At 42.6% G+C, this 23,410-nt stretch overlaps 3 protein-coding genes across 6 annotated transcripts; 2 read left to right on the top strand and 1 right to left on the bottom strand.

Annotated features, from left to right (window-relative positions):
- Nucleotides 1-92: 92 nt before the first annotated feature.
- Nucleotides 93-4,430, top strand: adss1 (adenylosuccinate synthase 1). The gene is made up of 13 exons (XM_049741323.2): nt 93-345; nt 1,323-1,425; nt 1,515-1,577; nt 1,829-1,879; nt 1,946-2,012; nt 2,086-2,193; nt 2,272-2,353; nt 2,421-2,547; nt 2,625-2,779; nt 3,630-3,754; nt 3,860-3,957; nt 4,041-4,190; nt 4,277-4,430. Exons 1-13 carry the CDS (start codon nt 157-159, stop codon nt 4,327-4,329), a joined length of 1,371 nt encoding a protein of 456 aa, XP_049597280.1. The 5' UTR covers nt 93-156; the 3' UTR covers nt 4,330-4,430.
- A 378-nt stretch (nt 4,431-4,808) lies between these two features.
- siva1 (SIVA1, apoptosis-inducing factor) lies at nt 4,809-19,511 on the top strand. 3 transcript variants are annotated; one of them, XM_049741331.2, is made up of 4 exons: nt 4,809-5,036; nt 7,370-7,443; nt 11,479-11,536; nt 18,753-19,511. In XM_049741331.2, exons 1-4 carry the CDS (start codon nt 4,916-4,918, stop codon nt 18,911-18,913), a joined length of 414 nt encoding a protein of 137 aa, XP_049597288.1. In that variant the 5' UTR covers nt 4,809-4,915; the 3' UTR covers nt 18,914-19,511. The 3 variants fall into 3 exon arrangements, with proteins under 3 accessions (XP_049597288.1, XP_049597286.1, XP_049597284.1); XM_049741329.2 differs by having other exon boundaries at nt 7,370-7,458; XM_049741327.1 differs by lacking the exons at nt 7,370-7,443; nt 11,479-11,536; nt 18,753-19,511 and adding exons at nt 5,329-5,514; nt 5,776-5,923; nt 6,447-6,668 and having other exon boundaries at nt 4,824-5,036.
- zbtb42 (zinc finger and BTB domain containing 42) lies at nt 15,264-18,854 on the bottom strand. Of its 2 annotated transcripts, none has more exons than XM_068653013.1 (2): nt 18,706-18,854; nt 15,264-17,312 (listed from the first exon to the last, which is right to left on the bottom strand). In XM_068653013.1, the coding sequence occupies exon 2, from the start codon at nt 17,296-17,298 to the stop codon at nt 15,709-15,711; it is 1,590 nt and encodes a 529-aa protein (XP_068509114.1). In that variant the 5' UTR covers nt 17,299-17,312; nt 18,706-18,854; the 3' UTR covers nt 15,264-15,708. The 2 variants fall into 2 exon arrangements, with proteins under 2 accessions (XP_068509114.1, XP_049597277.1); XM_049741320.2 differs by lacking the exon at nt 18,706-18,854 and adding an exon at nt 18,030-18,203.
- Nucleotides 19,512-23,410: the final 3,899 nt, after the last annotated feature.

The raw sequence follows: 23,410 nt of genomic DNA, 5'->3' as shown, positions 1-23,410 counted from the left end.
AAGTCTAGTCCTGAAGTCCGCCACAAGACAACCATTACGCACGGTCGCACGCGGATGTGTCTGGCTGTGACATCATCACCCTTACCGATATGGCAATGCCCCCCTCTTGGAGACAGCTAGTCCTCTTGAGACGGCCAGCCCGAAGCTTGCGCCATCATGTCGCTCAGTTGGTCGGCTAAGGATCATAAAAACACGACCCAGCACGTCGCAACGGGACTCAAGCGAGCGCGCAACGACGTGGGAAACAAAGCCACTGTTGTTTTGGGTGCGCAGTGGGGCGACGAGGGCAAAGGTAAAGTGGTCGATCTGCTCGCCACTGAAGCGGACGTTGTCTGCAGATGTCAGGTAATTCGAATCAGGCTCAAACTGAACTACGATTCGAACTGTTTGATTCGTGCATTATTATAAGATCGACCAGCATTTGTTGGATTTCAGTGGAAAAACACGAATCAAGTTGCTCTGATTGTTCAAGTCAACAAACTAAATAGGTTTGATTTAAATGCATTGTTTTATTTGTGCGTGCATTGATTTACTATAATAACATTTAGACAGTTTTGGCTTCAGATGACTCGCATGTGAGATCTGGTCAGAAATCAAAAGTCGGTCCAGTTCTGGACAAGCTGTCAACAGTCGCTGCATGTTGTACTTTCTCCTCTGCTAGCACAAGTACGCCCCCTCCCCTACACACATTCAGTGGACTGCATGTACAGCAGATCACATTCTCAGAGTGACTTGATACATGAGAAGGCCAGGTCTGAGCCATTGCAGGAGCAGACTTGGGCCCCACAACAACTTCTGAGCCAAGAGTATTAAAATAGGCTCTATGTGAAGTGGTAAAGGCCACGGATTGTCATTAATAGCCTTTATGTTGTTTACAGTGCATGTAGATTGATTTATGTATAAATATAATAAGGGCTAGTTTTTAAAGGACACCTAAAGGAAAAAACTATGGGGAGAATATGCTAATTAATCACAAGAGGGCCAGAGCTGAGACTCATCGTTCGGCACATTGGAAAATATTGTATAATATAATTTAATAAACTGGTTGCATAAGTGTGCACATGTCTGTCAGATTGAGTCTTGTGTGCAACCCTTTTAGGTTACGCCACATCTTTTCAGTTGGATCAAGGTCTTCAAGTCAGTCTGATGATGTCAGTTAAAGTTGAAACAGTCTGTAAAATTTGAGCCAATTGTGAATGCTATCAATGCACAATTTTTTTTGTTGCGATCACAAAGTTCAAACGATTGTTTGATATGAACTTCACGCACTTGCTTGTTTGGGTGATTTAAAAATATGTATATATAACGGCTTTGATTCTCAGGGGGGCAACAATGCAGGACACACTGTGGTAGTGGACGGCAAAGAGTACGACTTCCACCTTCTCCCCAGTGGAATCATCAATCCAAAAAGTGTCTCACTCATTGGTAAACACAGCAAGTGAAACAATTTCTTTAAACTATGAACACAAATGTGTCTGTAGTGTCACCTCTTTGATATCTCTTTGGTCTGGCAGGTAATGGCGTGGTCATACATTTGCCTGGCCTGTTTGAGGAGGGCGACAAAAATGAGAAGAAAGGTAGAAATCACACAATCAGCAATTCCGCCTTTCCAAAGATGTCCTGGAATTAACATACCTTTATTTTTTGATATTCTGCCCATCTTTTTAAAGTGAAAAAAATCTAAACAAAATATGACCTATCAGTATGATGCCAATTGAAGGCACAATATATTTTCGATAAAATTGGGCATTGTTATCTTTGGAATGGCAGAATGTTAAAAATAGAAATATTTATTTATTTAAAATATAATACTCTATTCTCTCATCAGGGTTGAAAGGCTGGGAAAAGAGACTAATTGTCTCAGATCGAGCTCACCTTGGTGCGTATGGCTTTGCATTTGTTTGTATTTTTATGGAGCTTTTATCAACTTCTCTGCTCTCCTCAGTGTTTGATTTCCACCAGGTTGTCGACGGATTGCAAGAAACTGAAAGACAAGCGCAAGATGGAAAGAAGTAAGCTTCAAAATTATTTTTGCCTACAACCATTCGTTTGTCTGTGTTTCAATCATCTGCTTTTTTATATTAGTATTGGAACAACCAAGAAGGGCATCGGACCTGCATACTCCAGCAAAGCATCACGCACGGGTCTTCGTGTCTGTGACCTTTTGGGTGACTTTAAGGACTTCTCTAGCAAGTACGGCGATAACGTCAACCTCATTCTTTTCTTCCTATGTCCTTCATGTCAATTATGGCTTATATGAATCCCCTTCAGATTCATGAACCTCGTCCGCCAGTATCAATCCATGTATCCAACCTTGACAGTCGACGTTGAGGACCAACTGAAAAAGCTTCGGGTAGAGACGAGAACATTTGGTTTCTTGGGGGCTGCTTCCCACGTGAAAGCTGTGCTCTGTTGTGCAGGAATACGGTGAAAGATTGCGGCCCATGGTCAGAGATGGAGTCTATTACATGTATGAAGCCCTTCATGGATCTCCAAAGAAAATTCTGGTTGAAGGGGCCAATGCTGCTCTCCTTGATATTGACTTTGGTAGGATTTTTAAAATTTGATTTATATGAAAATAATTATTTTTGTTGTTGTATTATAATGATAAATGCTCTCCTTAGGTACATATCCCTTTGTGACGTCATCAAACTGCACCGTGGGCGGGGCATGCACCGGCCTTGGCATCCCTCCGCTAAATATCGGCGATGTGTTTGGTGTAGCTAAGGCCTATACCACTCGCGTGGGAATTGGAGCCTTCCCCACTGAGCAACTCAATGTAAGATAATGATGTCACTGTCTTAAGTGGGGAACATATACCAACAATTTCTCTCCCTAGTGATCAAAATCAGCAAAGGTGTGAGTCAGATAGATATCTGTGAAAGATTATCAGAGTAAGAAGACAAGGCAGTTTTCCCTTTAATATTTGGGATTGGTTAAAATATTACAAAACGGGTTTGTGTGGAAACCCCCCCCCCCCACTCTCTTTTGAATGGAATCAAATGACAGCATCTGTACGTGAGGCGTTAAATGGCTGACCGACACTCAACCCTTATACAGGTTACAGACAGAGATAAATTTAGGGCCAGAGGTCACATTCAGAATACATTTAGTGTGACCAGCAGACTCATATTACGACTTACTGAGGGAATAAATTATTAGACATAATGTATAAATGTTTCGTTGTAGGTTACTTTGCTGTCTGCGTAAACACATATACCCACGAACCATATTAGTACATTAAATTTACAAAGAAAATTCTGCACCATTTTGACTAACACGGTCATAGAGAAGTATTGATTTAACAATATGCAGGGGCGGAACTAGAACATTTCCGGTGGGGTGGCCCGGGTGGCACACTGCGTTTCTCATGTGAGTTTGCGGGATACGAACATAGCTGCTTAATTCGCAATACAATACAACAGATGAGGGGCTTCGTCTTCTCCTCTGACAGAAAAAAATAATGCATGAATATCTTTCGTTAATTAAGTGACTGGTGCGTGGTGCTAAAACATTTGGTAATGCTAAATACTAGTGCTATTTGTAAACAAGTAGATAGACTTATCAAATACGCCAACCCATTCTCCAAGCCTACTTTTTTATTTCAGTTGGTATTTGTTTATTTGTAGGCAGTCGGAGAACTGCTGCAGACGAGGGGTCATGAGGTCGGCGTGACCACAGGGAGGAAGCGACGTTGCGGCTGGTTGGATCTTGTTATCGTCAGATACGCACACATGCTCAACGGCTTTACTGCGTGAGTGTTAAAAACAGTCATTATGGGGAGCAGGCTTGTTTGTTTTTTTTCTGCATAACCATAATGATCTTAAGTTTACCTTCAACTCTGTCAACCTCCCTGCAGTATCGCTTTGACAAAACTTGACATTCTGGATGTGTTGGAGGAAATTAAAGTAGGAATTGCTTACAAACTCAATGGGAAAAGAATTCCACATTTTCCAGGTAATATTTGAAGATGAGCTGATGAAAGGGCAGGTGACATTCATGGTAGCTCTTTATTCATAGTGTGTTTATTTAAATTCTAGCAAACATGGACGTTTTGCATAAAGTGGAGGTTGAATATGAGACCTTCCCTGGCTGGAAGACAGACACATCTGCAGCCCGTAAGTGGGGTGACCTCCCAGTCAAGGCACAAAACTATATCCGCTTCATTGAGAACCACATTGGAGTTCCCAGTAGGTTTTAACTTCAAATTCACATTTTACCTTCATTGATGCTTTTGAGTATATTTGTGACGCTCTCTCCCTCTCACTCCCTACAGTCAAGTGGGTCGGTGTTGGAAAGTCCAGGGAGTGCATGATCCAGATGTTTTAGATGGAAAACCCTTGCTCTTCATTCACAGTTGCACAGATAGTGTGGTATTTTTATCTCTAAAAGTGATCACCTCGTCACCAATTATTAATAAATAATATATATAAATGAAAGCTTGCTTCACTCTTTATTTTGTTATATTTTTTGGTCAAAAGTAGATATGACATTTATTGTGGCCTTCAAGAAACACAGATGTGGAAGCTTGTTCTCTAGGATCAAACATAGAAGTTGGTGCACTGTTGATATTAAGCATCATCAAGTTTGATATGTTTGAGATTAGGAGAGAGGAGTAACAAGACCAGGCTTGTTCCTCTCACACTTTGCCGTACTTTTTTCTAGCCGTTTGACGCGCCATTTGTTGTTGACAAACGTAAATTACAACACTTTCTTAGCCCCTGAACGCGGCAGCGTACAGCAAACCCATAATCACATGACAATAAAACGTTCTCTGGTTGGCCTTTAAATTTCCACGTGACAATAAATCCTGTGTACAATTGGCTGTCTCCTTCTGCCACGAACAGTTTTCCCGCAAAACTTAGTGGCGCAGCAGCTATACTGTGGCTGTTTTTGAAATTTTCCTGCCACTATAATGCCGAAGCGTGGATACCCTTTTACGGAAACCTTCTCGTCCCAGTACAAAATACATATCAGGCAGCATGAGCTGAGTAATTCCAGTGTGTTGGGGAACAAGTACAGAAAAGAAATATACGGTAAGTGCGTGTTCGGTGACGTTTTTTTGACATTAGCTAAAGTTAGCCTGCTTGTGCTAAATTGCTAACCAAAATCTTCCATACCATAATAATTGACTCACGACTATAGCAGTCGTATTTGGATCACAATTGACTCGTGTTGCTTTGCTCTCTTCTGATCTAAGTAAAGTGGGCATTGTGGTAGTCGTAGTTCAGTAAGACACCCTAGCGGTGAGAAAAGTATCCAACACATTGTTTACCTCATCCGGTGCGAGGGGTGTTTTCGGCTCATTTCCCGTAGTTCTGTTCACAGAGAAGACCAAGAACTTACTTTTTAATGGCGCCAGGGCTGTGGTGGGCACTGTATGGCCCGGTGGAGAGAAGATCGGCGACGCCTGTTCATCTGGAGTAGGCACTGCTGAAAGCAGCCAGACTCTTTTAAGAGGGCAGACTTTGATAGGATTTGACGGAAGACTGACTAAAGCACCCAGAACGCAAGGTGAGTTTGAGTGTGATGTGATGTGGGGTGCAGCACTGACATTATTACGTGTCAAACAAAATGATGTATTTGCCGTTCAATTAGCAGCCTGACATTTAAACTGTTATTTTTTGAACTGATGTGTAAAGTGGTCTTAAATCTATGGTATGCGGCCTTTGTCTTTTCCCGGTAGTCCAATTTTGCGAAATTGTTTGTCTTATACTGTGAGCAAATTGCCACTGCATTATCTTTACAACCATGCTGACCCTTTTTTGTTTCCAGGGTCGCCTCTAACTGGCTGCTGCGTTTGTCAGAAGAGCACATCATGCCGGACATCTTGTTCGCAGTGCGAACGACTCACCTGCTCCTACTGCAGCAGACAGTGTTCAAACTGCTCAAGCCTCTGCTGCTCTGTCTGCACTGTCATAGAGTGGGTCCCATTTTGTTTTACATTCTAAGTGCTACTATTGAACACAAATAGTTCTTCCCTTTAGATATAAAGTGTGGCATGAGCATTGTCATTGAGGCACAGGCTGAAATTGTGGGCGTATGTGCCAAAATCATACTTCTCTGGCAACTTTTTTAGATGAGTAATGCAGCAAAATTTGTAGCATTACTGGAAACCTTGAGACTCCACCACACCCAAACTGTAAATACAATAGGTGTGTGTGTGCACCTCACCCCTCATGAAGTGAGCAGCTATTCAGATTCTAGAAATTCTAGAGTGTGACTGCTCCTTGTATTTTTTTAAATTTCGAAATATTTCTTTCTTTGCCTTTTCTTTACATGCCCCTTAACGAGTCACAGTGTCAATTGGAATTGAGGAAAATAGTAGAGAGGAAACGCAAGCTCACTCTTGGATCTGTTCTCCCTGTTTATACTCAACTTTAGTTAATCCAGTTAATCTCAATTAAGCATTATCTTAATGTGTTTTTATCTTTTTCCCTCCGCAGCTACAGTGGACGTTATGATGAAGTTGTCTGTTGCAGTTGTTCCCCGTAATGGAAATCCAACTCGTATGTGATGAATTTATGCTTGAATACACAGTATCCTCGCTAAATGAAATACTTAGACTGCATTTTTTTAACCATAATCGTCATTTTTTCTTATGAACTATGTAAATGTATGTATGTATAGAGATATATTTAAATAAACTTGAACGTTTTCATACCATATTGACTGTGTTCGGGGCTTTTTGGGGGGGTCATTTAAAATATTAGATACAGTACTGAGCCTGGTCAGTCTCCAGACCAACACAACTAGAGAAATTGGAAGGAGCTTGTCGTTTTCTAGTGGTATAGTTAAATAGTTGTAGAGTATGACCAGCAGGTGGCAGCACAGGATAGGAACTTAGTTGGACGATACGTTCTTGCCTTCCCCCCAAAATATTGCCTTGGTAGAAAGTTATCATTCCTCAAGGTAACAGGAATTCCGGTCTACCCTGCCTACTCTGACCCTTAATTGTGTGTGCTAGCAAATGTTTTTAATAAAATAAGCGCAGCCAGGGGTATGACAAAACTCACAAAACTGCTTGTGCACAGACTAGAATATTATTCTTGTTGGACATGACCTTGTGGCGCAATCATCACTTTCTAGTTTTGGCACCAATCCAAATCCAGTACAAACCAAAACATTTCCTCTTTCTGGAGAAAATGTTAACACTGCTCCCCCTCGCTGAAGATGGCTACTCTCAGGGTCACACATTGTACACTGAGTAATTGTTCTGAGTTGCAAGTCCAAGGCACTGCTTTATAGGAACCGGTCACATGACCCGGTGTAATGGATATTAGCTCGGATGAGTGCACTTCCTGGAGCTTATTGCAAATGTGCGTATGATCTGTTGAGTCACATCCCTTGTTCTGTGGGTCTGTTGTAGGCTCGGGCCTTTTCGGGAGCTCTGCGGTTGGTCCATTTGAGTTCCGGCTCAGAGGACAGACCCTTGTTGGCAAAGTGAGGCGACATGTTGTACGTATAATTTTTGATAAGGCTTGAAGGAAATCACCAATGCACATTAGATATTGGACAGTGTGTTTTTTTTCTTCGATTTGATGAAACTATTCAAACAAGAATATTCCTTATCCTGTCGTGTGGCTCTATTCACTTCTATGATGATTTAATACAATTTGAAGATTCAGCTCAAGATATTTTATGATGATGACCGTTGGCTATACAGCTGGAACTTGTCTTGTGAATGATATATCACTGACTTGGCTGCTCAGTGTAACAGTCCATCTCCAGTTATATGAACATAATTTTTTTTTTTCTTCGCTATCTTTCATTGTACCTTTCAGTCATGCAAAAGAGACAAAAATCTGACATACATATAGTATCTCTCTCCTGGTTGCTCAGTATAATACGGCCAAAAACAAAACAACAACAAAGCGTCAACCTGATAAAAGAAGAATTTACACCACAGTCAGCTGTCTTTAGTATTAATGTGAACAGAGTCTTCCCAGGGACAAGCAAGCAATAATGCTCTCTCTGCAGAGTCACCACTGTGTCATCAGAGTTAAAGTGCCAGTTGAATGCTGGTCAGAGACTGGATCTGCCCCCCTGGCTGTACTTTGCCCAGGTCTAATTTAAACGGTAGTGGCAGTTGTTATGATAAATACATACATGCAGTTTGTGCATGACACAAAAGCAATTGTTTATGTGGTATTACTTAAAAAACAATTAACAGTTAAGCAGTATCACTCAAGAAAAATTGATGATCATTGTTTTCCAAAATAAGATATTTGTAAATATCTTATTTTGATTAAACACAATAAATAAATCACTCTGCTTTCTTCAAAGACCAGACGAATTGGAGAATTATTACTTTTGAGATCTTGAAATCAGATTTGAACGAAATGGCTCCAAACGATTACTCGATTATTATTATTATTTCGATTCGTTTCGATTAGTTTCATAATGTCTTCTGAATGCTATTATTAGATTCTAATCGAAATAATGATTACTAGATTATTCAAATATGAGGCAATTAAGTTGGTAATCGATTTGTTGTCGATTCATCCATTTATTTTGACATTTCTACTTATCACCTTTCAGCACTGGATGCTGATGGTTCCATTTCTTGATAACTCCATTGTGATGTGATGAGTTTACAAGTCAATGCAGCTGTTACATGATCAGTGTGGATATATTCCACTACGTATGTGTGTGCCTGGGTGACTGCATAAAGAAAGGGAGGGGGGGGGGGGCACATAAACACCCCCAACCCGCCAGGCAAGACCGACTGCAGGCAGCCAGCAGGAGCATGTGGCTTTGTCTTTCAGCTATTCTTTTTGGGGGGGACCAGCTGTGGTCTGAGGCCAGCGTCAAGTCCGATGATGCTTCTTGCTATAAATACGAGTCAACGAGCGTGTGTAAGTGACAGCTGTACAGTGAAGCAAGGGCACGCTGTCTTGGTGCTGTCGCAGCGTTCCGCTCCTAAAAAGGAGAAGTAAGAGCACGTTTGTGCACTTAAAGTGCTTGTACAGGTGGAGAGCACACTGTGTGTCTGATAGTGTTCTGCCCTGCAATAGTATTGGGACGGCAAGACCGATAACTGCATCAAGTCCGCATCCCCAAACTGCCATTCTTTTTTTGTGGTGCTTTGTTTTGGGCCTGATTGCTTTGTTTGCTGTTTAGAGTCCTTATCTTATTGCATGATGAAGGATCTCTTGATTGCATCTATCTTTAAGTTGGCAGGCAGGATGTTTTGTTCAGTCATGTGTAACTTACATCAATGAAGATTAGAGATCCTGTCACGGAAGAAGTTATACATTACCGTCATTGAGTCTCATGGATGAGCTTGCACTGTGTTTTGGGATTTTGATCTTTTTTGAAGATGTGGCCTTTCTGTAAATTTGATGAATGTTAAATTCTTTCTCACCAGTTCATGTAACCTTACCCCAGAATTCTTTTAGGCCACAGGTGTCAAAGTCAAGGCCCGGGGGCCAGATACGGCCCGCCACATCAGTTTATGTGGCCCGCGAAGACAAATTGTGCATCAAATTTATGTGTCATTACTAGAATTGCAAATTGTCTTTACTTTTAATACCTTTTTCTTTAAATATTTGACCAGTTTTTACTTGTCTGATTTGAAAAGGAGTTATTTGTCAGTTTGTTTTGTAGCCCTTTGAAAGAAGCTATGACTACAATGTGGCCCGTGAAAAAAATGAATTTGACACCCCTGTTTTAGGCTCATCTCAGGACTTTGAGCAACTTCCAACCTCGCTTTCCTATTTTTCATGCTAATGAGTAGTTTGTACCTCTGCTATACTTTTTCATGTTCCCGACTTTCACTCCTGCCCACTGGTGGTTGTTGCTGATGTCACTCGCAGTTGTTTTAGCGTCTTTCTTTACATTTCTTAGAATATTTCTGTCGTCAGCGGCTGTTGTTTTTCTTGCTCAAACCGTTCAACATAAGTTAGTACACAAGTGATTTCTTTCTTCTTCGGGGTATTTCATGGTTGGATTGGCTAAGCTTCTGATTTTCCATCTTATCTCACTGTCACAATATCTTGTTTTCATGTGGTTATCAAGTTGGCTGCACCTCTAACTACTATGGTTAAAAATTTCATACCAATGTGGGGGAAAATATTGAAAACATTAATTCAATTGTGTCAAAATGATGACATGCATTCACAATGTTATAGTGCATCCAAAAATACTGTCAAAATTCAGGATAAGCATTTAAATGAATGCTCGGGTGGGCTCACAAACTGTGTGTGTGTTTGGTTTGACTGTGCGAGTGTGATGCACACACACACACTCACATACGTGAACGTGTTTGTGTGCCCTTTTCAAGTGTGACCACCTGTCTTTTGTTCCCGAATAAATAAATAAACACGGACCACACCAGCTGTCCCTGGCAGTCCGTCCCCTTAGAGGTCAAGGGCTCCCACCGCTGGCCTTGTTGAGAAAGTAGACACTTAGTACTTTCCTCTCAACTTCTCCCAAGTACCTCCACACACACACACACACAAGCCAATGAGCCAGGCTTTGGTCAGGAATGTTTTATTACACCATGGCGTTAGACTGCACATATCCCGGCTCGTCATCCTGCAGCTAAGCTCTATCACATGGCCTCTTGCTTTCCATGTGAAATGTTTTTGCACCAGAAGAAATACACACACACCATTCTTAAGCTGTGGATCCCGTCAGGCAGATGTTCGCAGATGCTGCTGCTGGTTGCTTTTATTCATGCAGGTTGACAGCAGCCGTAGCTTTGCATCAGCCGGCTCTTATTTTTATTTACAAGCTGGCTGTTTATGAATGATCTTGGGAGAACATTTGTTTTCTTTATGCCCGAGCTGGCCTGCTATAGCGCCGCTATGTCGTCTGTTTGTGCACAAAGTACGTGGTGGGGAGCGGGGCCAGACAATAGCATGGCTGAGCGACTACCCACGCACACAATGGAGCGGAGGGATGAGGCCGAGAGTCTGGGGCCGCAGTTTTGGGGGCTGTGTGGAGGTGAAGGGGGGATGGGGGTAGTTCATACTGCCCGCTTGTCTGTATGCGGTTCCCAGAATGGGCACGCTGGGACTGGAAGGGGGGAGGGTGGTGGGAATCGCAGGCCGTCCCCGCTGGGATCACACAGCAGAGCAGCTGGATTTCTTTCATAGTGCGTGAGAGAAATGATTGAAAAAGTTTTCCAAACTGGTAATTAGTTGATGTCCAAACAAGCGTCTCTACGCAGTTTAATTAATCATTGGTAGTGGCGACAATGGGAGCTCATCTTCATCAGTCTTGTCTTTGAGCTTAGTTTATGTTTATAGATTGGCAGTATTACCACATTGTGTTGTTTCTATATACACTGGAGAGTGAGAGCAAGTGCAGAACATACACACACTTTATGAGGGTTACATTTTGGTCTTAATGTTTTACCGATAGCAGTTGTAATGTGATGCAGAAATAGTTTTTTATTTTGGGAAAAAAAATGTTTAATATTCTCTACATGGCAATATCAATGTAACTGAAGGTCAACTTTTTTTTTTTCAGGAGCAACATACTGTGGGGAGTTTTCATCCACAGCGTCAACGGTACATGGAGGAGAAAGGTAAAAATTTGCATATAAAAATGGTTGAAATTGTCTTAATGTACTTGCATATAGCGTTATTTGATGTGTGTATAAAAATGCTCTGCCGCAAGTAAAATGATATACAGTATTGCATGCAAAAGTATATGCCGCAAAATAATGCTCTAGGTGTACTTCGCAAATGTCAGAATGCGACGGTATGATAACCTTAAGCAAAAATCGCGGTATTGCAGCATTCCAATTAAAATGTATTATTTTTAATGTGGGAAAATCACAAAATCACCTTTCCCCCTGTGGAACACTATTTTATTTTTAAACATAATATAAAATATTTGGTACATTAATAAATGTGTACCATTATTGCATCAGGCATCCTAACGTGCAAGCTGTCAATCATCTTATTGCTTTTTTGAAACGCTTTACTCTTAACAAAACAGTGCAATAACAAAGAGAGTGAAATCAATAAACTTCACACAGACAAAGTTGTTCCATTTAATTCTATGCATAGTCTTATAAAGACCTAAATCCAGATTGTCACATTTCCACGGCACACACACACACCTCGGTAAACACACACAAAACAAGTAAAATGCACAGTAAATTGCCTCAGTATCTAATCAAAGATTGTCCTCTAATCTCTACACCACTAACACTGAAGCAATCACTATAAAATATATGATTCTTATTAAAAAAAATTATATTAAATTCTAATGGCACTTCTACAATTTCAATTAAAAAGTTGTCCGTTTGACATTTAGCTGATGTAACCAAATGAAAAGTCAGAGGCTGCAAGAGAAACAAATGCAATAATAATAATAAATATTTCTTGTGATCTTACACAAATTCACAGTTGGAACCTGCAACAGAGGACACAAATCCAGTGTTTGATAATGGCCATTTCCTGACTTCAAAATCATACAGCGTGAGTTAGGCAAACATAGCCTTTTGTTTCCATGAAAAGACAACAATGAGAATCTCTGCAGTGACATCAGTGACATGACCCAAGGAACTACTGGACACACAAAAACAATCCCACAAATGCTTGTCCTCAATTTAACGCCTCCTAAAATTTATTCACACAATGAAATAACATCCCGGAACCTCTCACAAAGCAGCAAAAATTAAATGAATTTTACACGATGTGTTTTGAAAGAAAGAAATCAGTAGTTGTTGGGTTGTGTGAACTCGAGCAAGTGCACAAAGGACAATCAGGCGCCTCCAGATGCAACACCTAGTATTTGTGTCGACAAGGCACGCTCGGTGAACATCTTGGGGCATTAAATAATCGCTATAAAAGAAATGCACATCTTTACACTGTGTTAGTTTTTTTTTTTTTTGCCTTTGTACACATGTACATTCAAGAATCAGGAAACATCTGACCGAACTTGGAGCATTTTCTCGCCTGTATACATTATTAATGTTACACAAAAGCACGTTAAGTGGAACCTTGAGTTACAAACATTCCTTTTTATGAACAATTTGGGTAACGTCCAATATGTTGCTGATGGATGATGTATATTGTGCTTTTCCTTGCACTGTGTAACCATCATTGGCAACATGCATAACGCATAGCTGTCGAGTTGTTGTTTTTTCACTTATTTCTATATTCTATTTATTTTTAACCACAGAATCGTTAAAAAAATTGAAGTAGGCATAACTTAGTTATGGTGCTGGAACGGATTAATCATATTTCTATTAATTTCACTGAAAAACATTACCTCAATATATGAACATTTCAAGGTTACAGGATCAATAGTTGGTAACTCGAGGTTTCACTGTACATGGAATAGTGGTGCTCATGAAAATGGTAACATTGAGGGAGTGTTAGACAGGTTGGATGCTTGAGCAGAATTCTGCTGCTAAACTGTTACAATTTTTTTGTTAAAAAAGTAGCAAAAACATACCAAGTGAAGTCCTGAAAGAGGGTCATTTGACAGTGTTAATGTTCACTTTTATATTCAATAAGATCAATGTCACTCAACTGGTGGGTCACGACCCAAAATGGGATTGTGAACAGCAAGTAAATAAAAGTACATTTAGATATTTACTGCACAACCGATGCTAACCTTGATATCTTGACAGGCAGAAAAATCGGGAAAATATCACATTTTTGTAGTGTAATCAATTTTAGCTAATTTTTATAATTTACATATTCAATGTTAGAACAGGGGCCATACATGGGTATCAATGTGGATTTCCGTGTTTATTGGGAACGCTGGATGCAATGATAACTCGGATAATCTCTTTATAGGTGTGCAATCAAATCGCAACGGTCGCTCCCCTCAGTAGAACAATGAAGCATTTATCTAACTGCATGCTGTGCGGAGGGGGGGGGGGGGGGGGGGGGGCTGGGGGGGAAGGGGGTAAGAGGGGGGGGGGGGGGCAGGACTTTGATGCCTCTAAACAATACACCTGTTTACAGTCTCCTTGGTTTCCCTTCGCCTAAATACATTTCTCACATTCCAATGCCTCCATTCAATACAGCAGAGCGCCAAGAGAAACGTGCACATGCCCCCACCCCTCAGCTCGAAGGGAGATACACAATGATCCCTTGAGAACTACCTGGGACTTGTGTGTGGATGTGGGGGCCGCGGGGGGGACAATGCTAGTATTGTCCCATTTCTATAGGTAGCCAATGCCGACTCACTATGGGCTGTGCTTGTAGAAAAACTATTTCCTGTGGTAGAACAGCAGAGCTGGATGAAAATCCCGATTCTGATTTGCAGTCTGCTTACCTTTCGCCCCCCCTTCCACTCCCACCCCTGGGAAGACAATGCAGCCTTAATAAGACACCTGACCCACTCCACCCCATGGGTGTTATAAAATCACGCATAAATAGAATATATATTTACAGTAAATATACAAATTGTGATAGCAGCCTAGGAAATAGTGTTGAAACTACTGTATGTGCATGCTAAAAAAAAACAAGTGCTTCTCTCGGTTCCGTGTGACTGACATTTCTCTATTAAAGCACAATTACAGTAACTTGATTTGCACAGAGAGGAAAAAAAAAAAAAAAGAGATAGCCCCAAGACCAGTTAATAGTACCAACATTCGAGCTAATCAAAACACACCTACAGTAAACCCTGAACCAAACTAATAAATAAATTCAGATCAAGTCTTCTCAGGACAGATTAGACACAAAAAGAAACTATTTAGCAATGAGTTAAACTCCTCCCTGCCTACAACCTTTTTTTTTTTATTTTTTTAAATCGCTAAAGGCATCAACATCAGTAGTAAAACATACAGTAAGAAACTACGGTGAGCACGAGAATGTTAATTTAACAAGAAAGTATCTTTAGCGGAACTCCACGGTTGTGATTTTCCACCTGTCTCGTTCCGTCCCCGCACGGTGACTAAGTACTGCTTTGTTTATACTGCTGCCATACCAGGAAATATCACACTCATCTGCTGTTTGTCTTCTTCTACAATCAATAACATCATAAGAGCTTCATTTACATGGTTGGGTCACACACTTCTAAGGGCACTCGTGGATCAATTTGCATTCCAGCGCTGCCTATTACCTTTGTTAGCCTCCGGTATGCGGGAGTGGATCTGACAAAAAGGCATGGCGATAGATCGCTCTTCAAGAAGTACACTAAAGAGGCACAAGTGTTACAGGCATCTCGCTTTTTGCCCCTCCTTTGAATGTACATTTTTTAAGTAGCAACGAGGCCATTTCTTCAATGAGTTCACATTCATGATTTCAAAACAGGACAGGTGATTCTAAGGCAAAAATACAATAATGTACATTATAGTTTTGTCTTCTTTAATGTGGACCTATAAACAAAAAGAAAATTCCAGTAGTTTAACTTCATTAGTTTTGCTGCCTCCAAATACTTGTTAAAAATACCCCAATAAATAATAATATTAAAGTAGGAAAACGGACGGTTCTGATCTCCTATGTGCACAAATAGTCGATTGTATAAACACACGTTAGCATCCTGTATTGTGCCCTCAGGATGCTTTTCGGCTCTTCAAATAGAGTCAACACACGGACACGAGACACAAACAAAGTGCATCATCTATTTTGTTCAACTTGCACGCGGATGCCGTTCGCCGGTCTGGGCCAGTTGCTCCTAAAGTTGCTACATCGAGAGAAATGCCACAAGGAGTAGAATCCAAACTGCCAGTGTGTGAATACTAATGTATGAGAAGACACGTGGGGGTCGAGTCGGCACAGGTCGAGCGCTTTATCCGATGGCGAGCGTTTTAACAAGGCCGCAGTGAAACTTCCTGATGTGGCGATACAAGTCCCCGGATTGGGTGAAGCGGCGCTCGCACCATTTACACGCGTGCGGCTTCTCCCGCGTGTGGACCACGGCGTGGCGACTCAAGTTGTGCGAGTACTGGAAGCTCTTGCCGCACTGGCCGCAGGTGTACGGCTTCTCGCCGGAGTGCGTGCGCTCGTGCCGTTTGAGGGTGTACATGCAGGAGAAGGTCTTGTTGCACTGCACGCAGGTGGGCACCGAGCCGTCGGGCGACAACTTGGAGCGGGCGCCGTCCTTCTCGCGGAAGTGCGAGCTGAGGTGCAGCTGCAGGACGTGCGGGCTGGGGAAGATTTTACTGCACAGGGGGCACACGCACGCCTGTTGCCCGCCGGGCAAGAGCACACCGCTGGAAGTGGAGATGTCCGAAGAAGCCAAATCGTCTTCCTCCTCCTCCTCGCTGTCCCCCGGCAGCCTCCCCCTCCTCCTCTCTTCCCCGCCGGGGGTGCCCTCCCTCCTCCGCCCGCAGGCCTCCCCCTCCTCGTCCATCAGGTCTTCCTCCTGGGAGAGGAGGGCGGCGGTGGAGCCGTTGTTGCCTGGGAAGAGGGCAGCGAACCCTGTCACCACCGAGCTCCTGGCGCTATTCCCAAAGCGCTGGCTCTCGGGGCTCATGGGCTCACTGTCCTCCTGCTCTGACAGCAAGTCGTGTTCATCTTTAACAAGTGGCTCAGTGCCCTGCTGCTGGCTGTCGAGGGCCAGCTGTCCCGAGATGTAGGAGGCCTGTAAGGGATCTCTGGTAGACAGAGGCTTGAAAGACAAATCCAGAGCGCAGTCCATGTCATCCGAAGCCCGGGACCTCCGGGACAGTGATACGGTGGAACTACTGACATCAGCGTTTGTTTTTCCAGCTGTTTGGACGCAAGGCTCGCCCTCCGCTGACACATAATTGACACCTACAAGGTCCGGGGACCTGCCGGAGTGACCGTTTGCCTTCTGCCTGTTCCGCGCAGACCTTTCACAGTCGCTGACAGCCAGCCCCGCTTCGCCGCTGTCCGTGTCAAACTGTTCCGGCGGGGAGGGGGGCCCTGTGGGCCCCCGAGGCCGTCGCCTACCGGGCTGCTTGTCACCGCGCGGGTCGCCGTCCGAGGAATTGTCCCGCTCCAAACAGCTGAGTCCGAAAGCCTCGCCCATCTTCTCGTCAAGCGAGGAGAGCTCTTTGTCTTTCAGCTTGCCTTTGCACACTTTGACGATGTCGTACATGTGGAGGTAGCTGGCCGCTGCCAGCACATCCTCCACTGGAAGAGTGCTGAATTCCAACTTGCCCTCATACATAAATTCAAGCAGCAGACTGAAGGCCGGCGCTGTCACAATGTCACTGTTGAGATGCACAACGTCCCTTTTGTCAAGCTGGTCCCTGTAGAAGAGATGGAAGTACATGCTGCAGGAGGCCAGCACGGCTCTGTGCGCCTTGAAGCGAGCCTCCCCGACCAGAACGGTGCAGTCACACAGGAAACCTTGGTGACGCTGCTGACTCAAACACTGCAGCAACTGGCGGCTATGGTCTGGGAACTCCATTCTTCCCTCATAACCTGATGAAAAACAGGAAAAACAGGATGGTGGGTAAACAAATAGAAGCTACCAAGAGCAGAGCTGGATTAAAAAACTTCAGGGCCAATGAGTCGACCGCACACTTCTGCTTGCGTTAATAGACACAGAGGTTGGCATGACATTTTCACACACCTTAGGAATAAAACAGCCTTTAGGTTTAGCCGGAATAATAAAAATCATGACTGTCTGTTTCAATTGAACCATAAGTTTAGTCATAACACAACAAATCTCTGTTCTCTATTCACTACCAAGACAAGTTGTAACAAAAATGTTATATACGTGAAATTATTTCTGTCCAAACTAATTTCGCTGTACGTTATTTCCTTCCATTTTAAACTCAAAACTTCCCCTAATAGAACACTTAATTTAGTGAATTTCCTGTGGAAATATCCAAAACATGGAAACAGTCAAAGCGTCACATCCCTATCGTTAATCACCATGAAACTCGATAAGTACAAATGTGAATCTGGAAAATCATTTTTTTTTAAAACAAGAAAAACACTCAATTGACCAAACTACTTTGCAATTAGAGTAAAGTTTTGCAAAGAAAGTCAAGGCATACCAACAAAAAAATATTAGCAGTTTTACATTGAAAACTACTGCAAAATCTTTTAGATAAATTGCAGTGATATAAAAAACACATCAACAACTTATGAACCGTTATTCCACTGTTATAAACTTCTTATAAGTAGGCTCACCCATTCTCCTGAATGATCCCCCTTCCTTGAGCTTCCAGAAAGATTTGTGCGTTTCGGAAGACGCACACAAACGCAGGGTTGTGTTTACAGAACAAGCAAGCGGGAGTAGAAATGATCGCACCCGTCCACCGGGCAAGGAGTGTAAAAAGGAGGAGGAAAAAAGGAGTGAGTAAACTGCTGCTCTGTTTGCTAATTACACTCCAAGCTGTGGAGTCAGCTGCTCTGACATCACCGCAATGGAAACGCTACCTCCAGCTGTGCTCCCCTTGTGCCATATGTTACCTCTATGCTGTCCAAAAGCTCACCATTTTTATAACAAGATCCCCGAAAGTGTAACAAGATCGCAGCCGCTCACTTTCAATCGATGGGTACCCACCGGATGACAAAGAAGAAGAAAGTGTATTACGGCGTTAGGATGAGAATTATATTAAACACAAGGTAGTTAGTTACTAGGTTATTAAAAGTTTGACGCGTCCGATGTGGACATGAACGCAACACGCGATGAGGAAAAGTGCAAAGGAGGTAGCGCAGTATAGCATAAAAGTGTTTTAGGAGTCATTAAGAAGGAGACTTGGGTGGAAAAAAAACACTAAATGAACCGAGCCAAGCAGCGACTGGTCAACTTTCGCTTCCTTGCTCCGCTGTAACGCACGAAAAAAAAAAAAAACGCACTTACATTTATTTCCGCCTTCTCTGTTGTCCGTGTTCCTTTTCCCCACTTAGACAAGTCGACGTTCTATAATCATGATGTGCGGCCAGATGTTGGATTCCGCCTGGTCGGTTCTTCGAGGTTTCCGTCCAATGCCCGGCGAGGCAGGCTGCGCTCGCTGGTCTTGCTCGGCTGCTGGCTGGCTGGCTGCTGTGTGTGTCAACGAGCAGGTTGATCGTGTGGCCGCCAAGTCTCGCGACAGCGTCCGGCCCCCAGCTACAAACTTGTGTACTACTGCGAGAACGCACACAGCGGCAGCAAGTAGCAGAGGACCCCGGCTGCAACAGCCATTGCTGCTGGAAACACCTGTCTGCTCAGTGCGCGGTCCTCCCTCCACACCCGAAAGCGGAGGGCTGGGGCTCAATAGTAGTGCATACAAGGAAGCGGTCTTCGCCAGTGGTTCTCAAATTTATTTAAATTAAGTGTCACCACAAGTAATATATGACTCGCCCAGTAGCACATCCAAAATAATTAACCAATATTAAAATGTAGTGGCAGTGTTCATCACAACAAACATGTTTTTCTTAAATGAATGATTAAATAAAAATATTTTCCACATAAACATTTGATCAAACTGAGACCTGCAAATTTCAATTATTTAAGAAATTTGATGGTGGCCCAATAGTACCATGACCCAAAAAGGCTTTATTCACCCATTTAGATGCAATTCGTGTCTATAAGGTTTCTAATAATGCTTAGAGTGGATTATTGATGTATTCCTTCCAAAATGTATGTTTTTAATTGCTAAATAAATTTCTGCATGCCTGACACAATGTTTTTCCCTTTTAAATTCCAAACATGTCCATGCTCTCATATGCTCATTAGGATGCAACTTCTATAAGTATACGTATGTATTTTCTATTTAATTATCTGTCATTGTTTCAATAGAAATATTACGTATCAAAACTACTAGTGGTATCGGATACTTGGTATCAGAGAGCTGACAACTCGTAATTGTATCCGTCTGAAAAAAGTGGTATTGACCATCCTAATTTGTTTATTCAAAAGTATGAATGGCTCATAAAACAGTCCAGGTTGTACTCCGCCTCACCCCCAAAGTCAGCTGGAATTTAAAAAAAAAAAAACACACAAAACATTCTCTTTTCAATAGCTTCAAAACGTTCCTTCCTACTTAGTTGAGTTTTATGCAAATCTTAAATTTCCATTAAAATGTTAAATCAACCATCCCTCAATCTACAAAGATTTGCTTGTGGTTTTGAGATCATCGGTGGATGAAAGACAAACTTTATGGTCACAAAGAGTTTGTTGCTTGAAAAGAATGATAAATCATGCATTGTAATTTGGACTGTCAGTCCTTTTGGGAACTTTAAAGGGCCGTTCTCTCTAATCCTGCTTCCAGTTGAGGAATTCCCTGGCACCAAATCACCCACTGGCTATGTTTTTCCTGGCTGTGATAGCCCAAACAGTCTTAAGACACAAGTGATGATTTATGCGGAGGGAGAAAAGTCTCAAATCTGCTTAACCTCTTGAGTAATTAAAATATTTTCCAGAGAGCAAAAGATGGCAGCACAGGGGAGAAACAGTTGAGGTTGCAGCTGCTCATCTCGTGCGTCCCCCCTCCTTTTCTTCTCCTCTTCCTCGTGCCCCTCTCTGAGCTCTCCCAACTGCCTCTGTCACCTTTGCCCTGTGTTCCAGCTGTCGTGTTTTGAAAGGACCATTTGCAGCTCCTCCTAGTGTTCTGACACAGGGGGGAATGAGAAATGTGACAGGACGCGACAGCCACCGGTCGTAAGGGGCCACCGAGTAGATTCATGCCAATTTTTTTTTTTTTTTTATTCCATTTTTAGTCTGGCTGTGACGGGTCAAAAATGAATAGCTTGACTTATGTCTGCATGAGAGGAATCAACACAGTTGAGGCATGGCATAAGACATGATATTTTTAAAAAAAAAAGACATCATCGATGCAAGAAGCTTCGATGCAGATAAGAATAGGTCGCCATGTGTTTTCATGGCCCTGGCAAACTTGGGCGCACAGCAAAGTAGGGGTGTGTGTTCACAGGGGCAAGACAAAGCAGTGGTTGTGCCCCGGGACTGTGGCCTCAGCATGGCGAAAGGTTCTCACACACAGTGAAAGATAGGGAAGGATGGAAAGAGAATGAGAGTGGGGGAGTAAGCAGAGAGAGAAAACACTTCCTGGAGGTTCATTCTTCCTCTCTGCAACCATCAATGGCATTCTCCCCCTGACCCACTCCTCTTGCGGACAAACAAAAGACCCCGCATTCCACTGGAGCCTGACCGGCCAAGCAACCAGCAGCCATCCAGCCACAGTGGAAGCACATCACTGACCTCACCAGTTCAGCGTCTCCTCATATAAGGACGGGCTTGAGCTGCGCTGTGGGGTTGAGGGGGGCTTGTAATGCATCCTAATTTAAAATCCCACGGGAGAATTGTAATTGAAGTACTGCACAAGCTATTACAAACAGGCTGTAAGGTGGAAAACATCAGTCACTCCCAATCACACGAGATTAGGATACACGTCCAAACAGACGTCATTATGTAGACCATCAAAATATAATGAGATCCAGAACATAGATATAGTACAACACAGTGCAGCATACCACATTGCTAGCACCATTTCTAATATATTTCCTGTCTGTAGATAAATAAAACAATCGATCTCGCCATCTGTCTTCCTGCCTGTCTGTCTGCCTCTCTTTAGCTACTACACAGCCTTTCAAAACATCCCATTAAGTGATGTAATGTGTCACGTTTTACGTACTGCAGAATCAGATTGTTCTGGCTGACCCTTATTGAACTCGGCAAGTACGCAGTGCAACTCTAAATGCAGATCCTGTTACTCACTTTGAACCTGCAGAACAAGGCTTGCCTGACATTGCTGGAGTTGAGACAGCAGAGGAGGGGGGGAGGAGGCAAAGTGTATCACTGAATAACAACTGCAAAAGATACAGGATACCCATCGTCTTCCTGGCTTGTGTGACAGGAGCAGCTCGACAAGGCTAACCCGTCTGAGCGACAAAGTGGGGAAATGACAATAAAGGTGGTTGAGGGCAGAGCCCCTTGTGTATACACCAGCAGCTGGCTCTACTATCCTGTTCCAATGATGCTGTTTACCAAATACAGTGTGGAGAGGAACCTCAAAAGGTCAAACAGAGATGCTGGATGTTACAAATAATGGACACTGAAACGATCTGTGAAAGGATCACCTTGAACTTGTGCAATATCACCAACGTTTTTGAAACTAAACAGGGCTGGTTTGGCACAATTCATTAATTTAACCTGATTCTAAGGTCACTAAAGGTCAGATGACATGATGTCTGTTTTGAGTAAACTTCACACTATAAAAGCAATACAAACACACAGGCTGATTTTTATTGTTGTCATTTGTGGGGTTGCTCACATTTAAAACATCATTTAAGAAATAAAAAAAACCCGCTTAAGGCTATTCAAATTCAGAGGTTTCTATTTTATATGGCAACCGGTCTAATAAAAAAATGACAACTGGGGAAGTAATTCTTAAATTTGCAGTGATTCCAAACAAATCTCACTAATTGCTTTTAGGGGTTAACGCCAGCTGAGTCACCTGAGGGTGTCGATACAAGTTACTACCTTGCACCAACGCCACTGGCCTGCCTGTACCTGTTCAACTTCTCTATTCACTGGCTAGCTCTTCGGTGTCTATCTGACTTTGTGCACGCATTATAATGTGTTGCAAAATAACACTTAACTTTCACTCAGACACAGTGTGTAAAATGTAAAAAACAAGGTGAATGAGGGGAAAGAGTTTGCATAGTTGTTGAGTAAATATGTACTTGAGTCAAGTTTAGTGGGACACTCTCCTGGCAGAGCAAGAGAGGTTGGTTATATTTGATTCCGAACCTCACTTCATGGCTCGTGGCTTTGTTAGGGAATGCCAGCAACCATTTCTACCTCACAGCGATTCTGAACTAAAAGCGTGTTTTTTTCCACCCTTCTTTTTTGGCAAACACTGACTCTACAGCAGCCAGGAATTTAAACAGTCATAGATCAACAAGTGAACAACTTGCTGGGGTGAACTTTGGGTTTTTAATCTTTACATTTTAGAGTGGAAATGTTAAGATTAGGGTTAAACAGGAAATTGTTGCAATGGATGATTAAAATTATTTTGCTTCCACTGTCATGCTTTGCATTATTTTGCAGACAAATAGCAAGACAAGTTTTTAGTTTGCCTAGGATCTCCCTGTTTACCCTGATTTTCAGACAATGCATATTGAATGTGTATTACTGTTTGTTAAAAAAAGACCCATCCTCACATTTTTTTTTTTTTTCTGGAAAATTAATTAAGGTCCTGCAGGTTGCCAGTCCCTGTGGCATATAATTGACTCCAATTGTTTTTTGTTTTTTTTACTTAATTACATGCGTCTGCACTTTTCTACTTTCACGTAAGTAAAAGAGTCGAATCAGTAGTTGTACACAAGAAAAACATATTCCCTCTTCCATAATTATGATTGTGTAGTGCAGGGGGCAACGTTCATTCTTTATGCCGAAGCTAATTATTGTGCAAACTGCAGTCCCACACGGAGGACGTCAAAGTTCATCAAGGCCACACACGCACGCCAGAAGCCCCTCAGCCCCTCTAAATAAACTGCCTCCCCCTCCAATGGGACCGATGGCGCTGTTTGCTATTACCCATCGGCGCTAGGACCCGGCACGG

The sequence above is a fragment of the Syngnathus scovelli genome, chromosome 14 (genome assembly GCF_024217435.2).
Source record: "Syngnathus scovelli strain Florida chromosome 14, RoL_Ssco_1.2, whole genome shotgun sequence".
In the NCBI taxonomy this organism is placed as follows: Eukaryota; Metazoa; Chordata; class Actinopteri; order Syngnathiformes; family Syngnathidae; genus Syngnathus; species Syngnathus scovelli.
Note: the sequence above shows the minus strand (reverse complement) of the source record. Positions and strands in the feature narration are given on the sequence as shown.

Coding starts and splice junctions, on each gene's coding strand:
- siva1 (XM_049741327.1), top strand. CDS start 4,916: ATGCCGAAGCGTGGATACCCTTTTACGGAAACCTTCTCGTCCCAGTAC. Junction 5,037..5,328: donor GTACAGAAAAGAAATATACG/GTAAGTGCGTGT, acceptor TTCTGTTCACAG/AGAAGACCAAGAACTTACTT. Junction 5,924..6,446: donor TCTGTCTGCACTGTCATAGA/GTGGGTCCCATT, acceptor TTCCCTCCGCAG/CTACAGTGGACGTTATGATG.
- adss1 (XM_049741323.2), top strand. CDS start 157: ATGTCGCTCAGTTGGTCGGCTAAGGATCATAAAAACACGACCCAGCAC. Junction 1,880..1,945: donor CTCAGATCGAGCTCACCTTG/GTGCGTATGGCT, acceptor TGCTCTCCTCAG/TGTTTGATTTCCACCAGGTT. Junction 2,354..2,420: donor ACCAACTGAAAAAGCTTCGG/GTAGAGACGAGA, acceptor TCTGTTGTGCAG/GAATACGGTGAAAGATTGCG.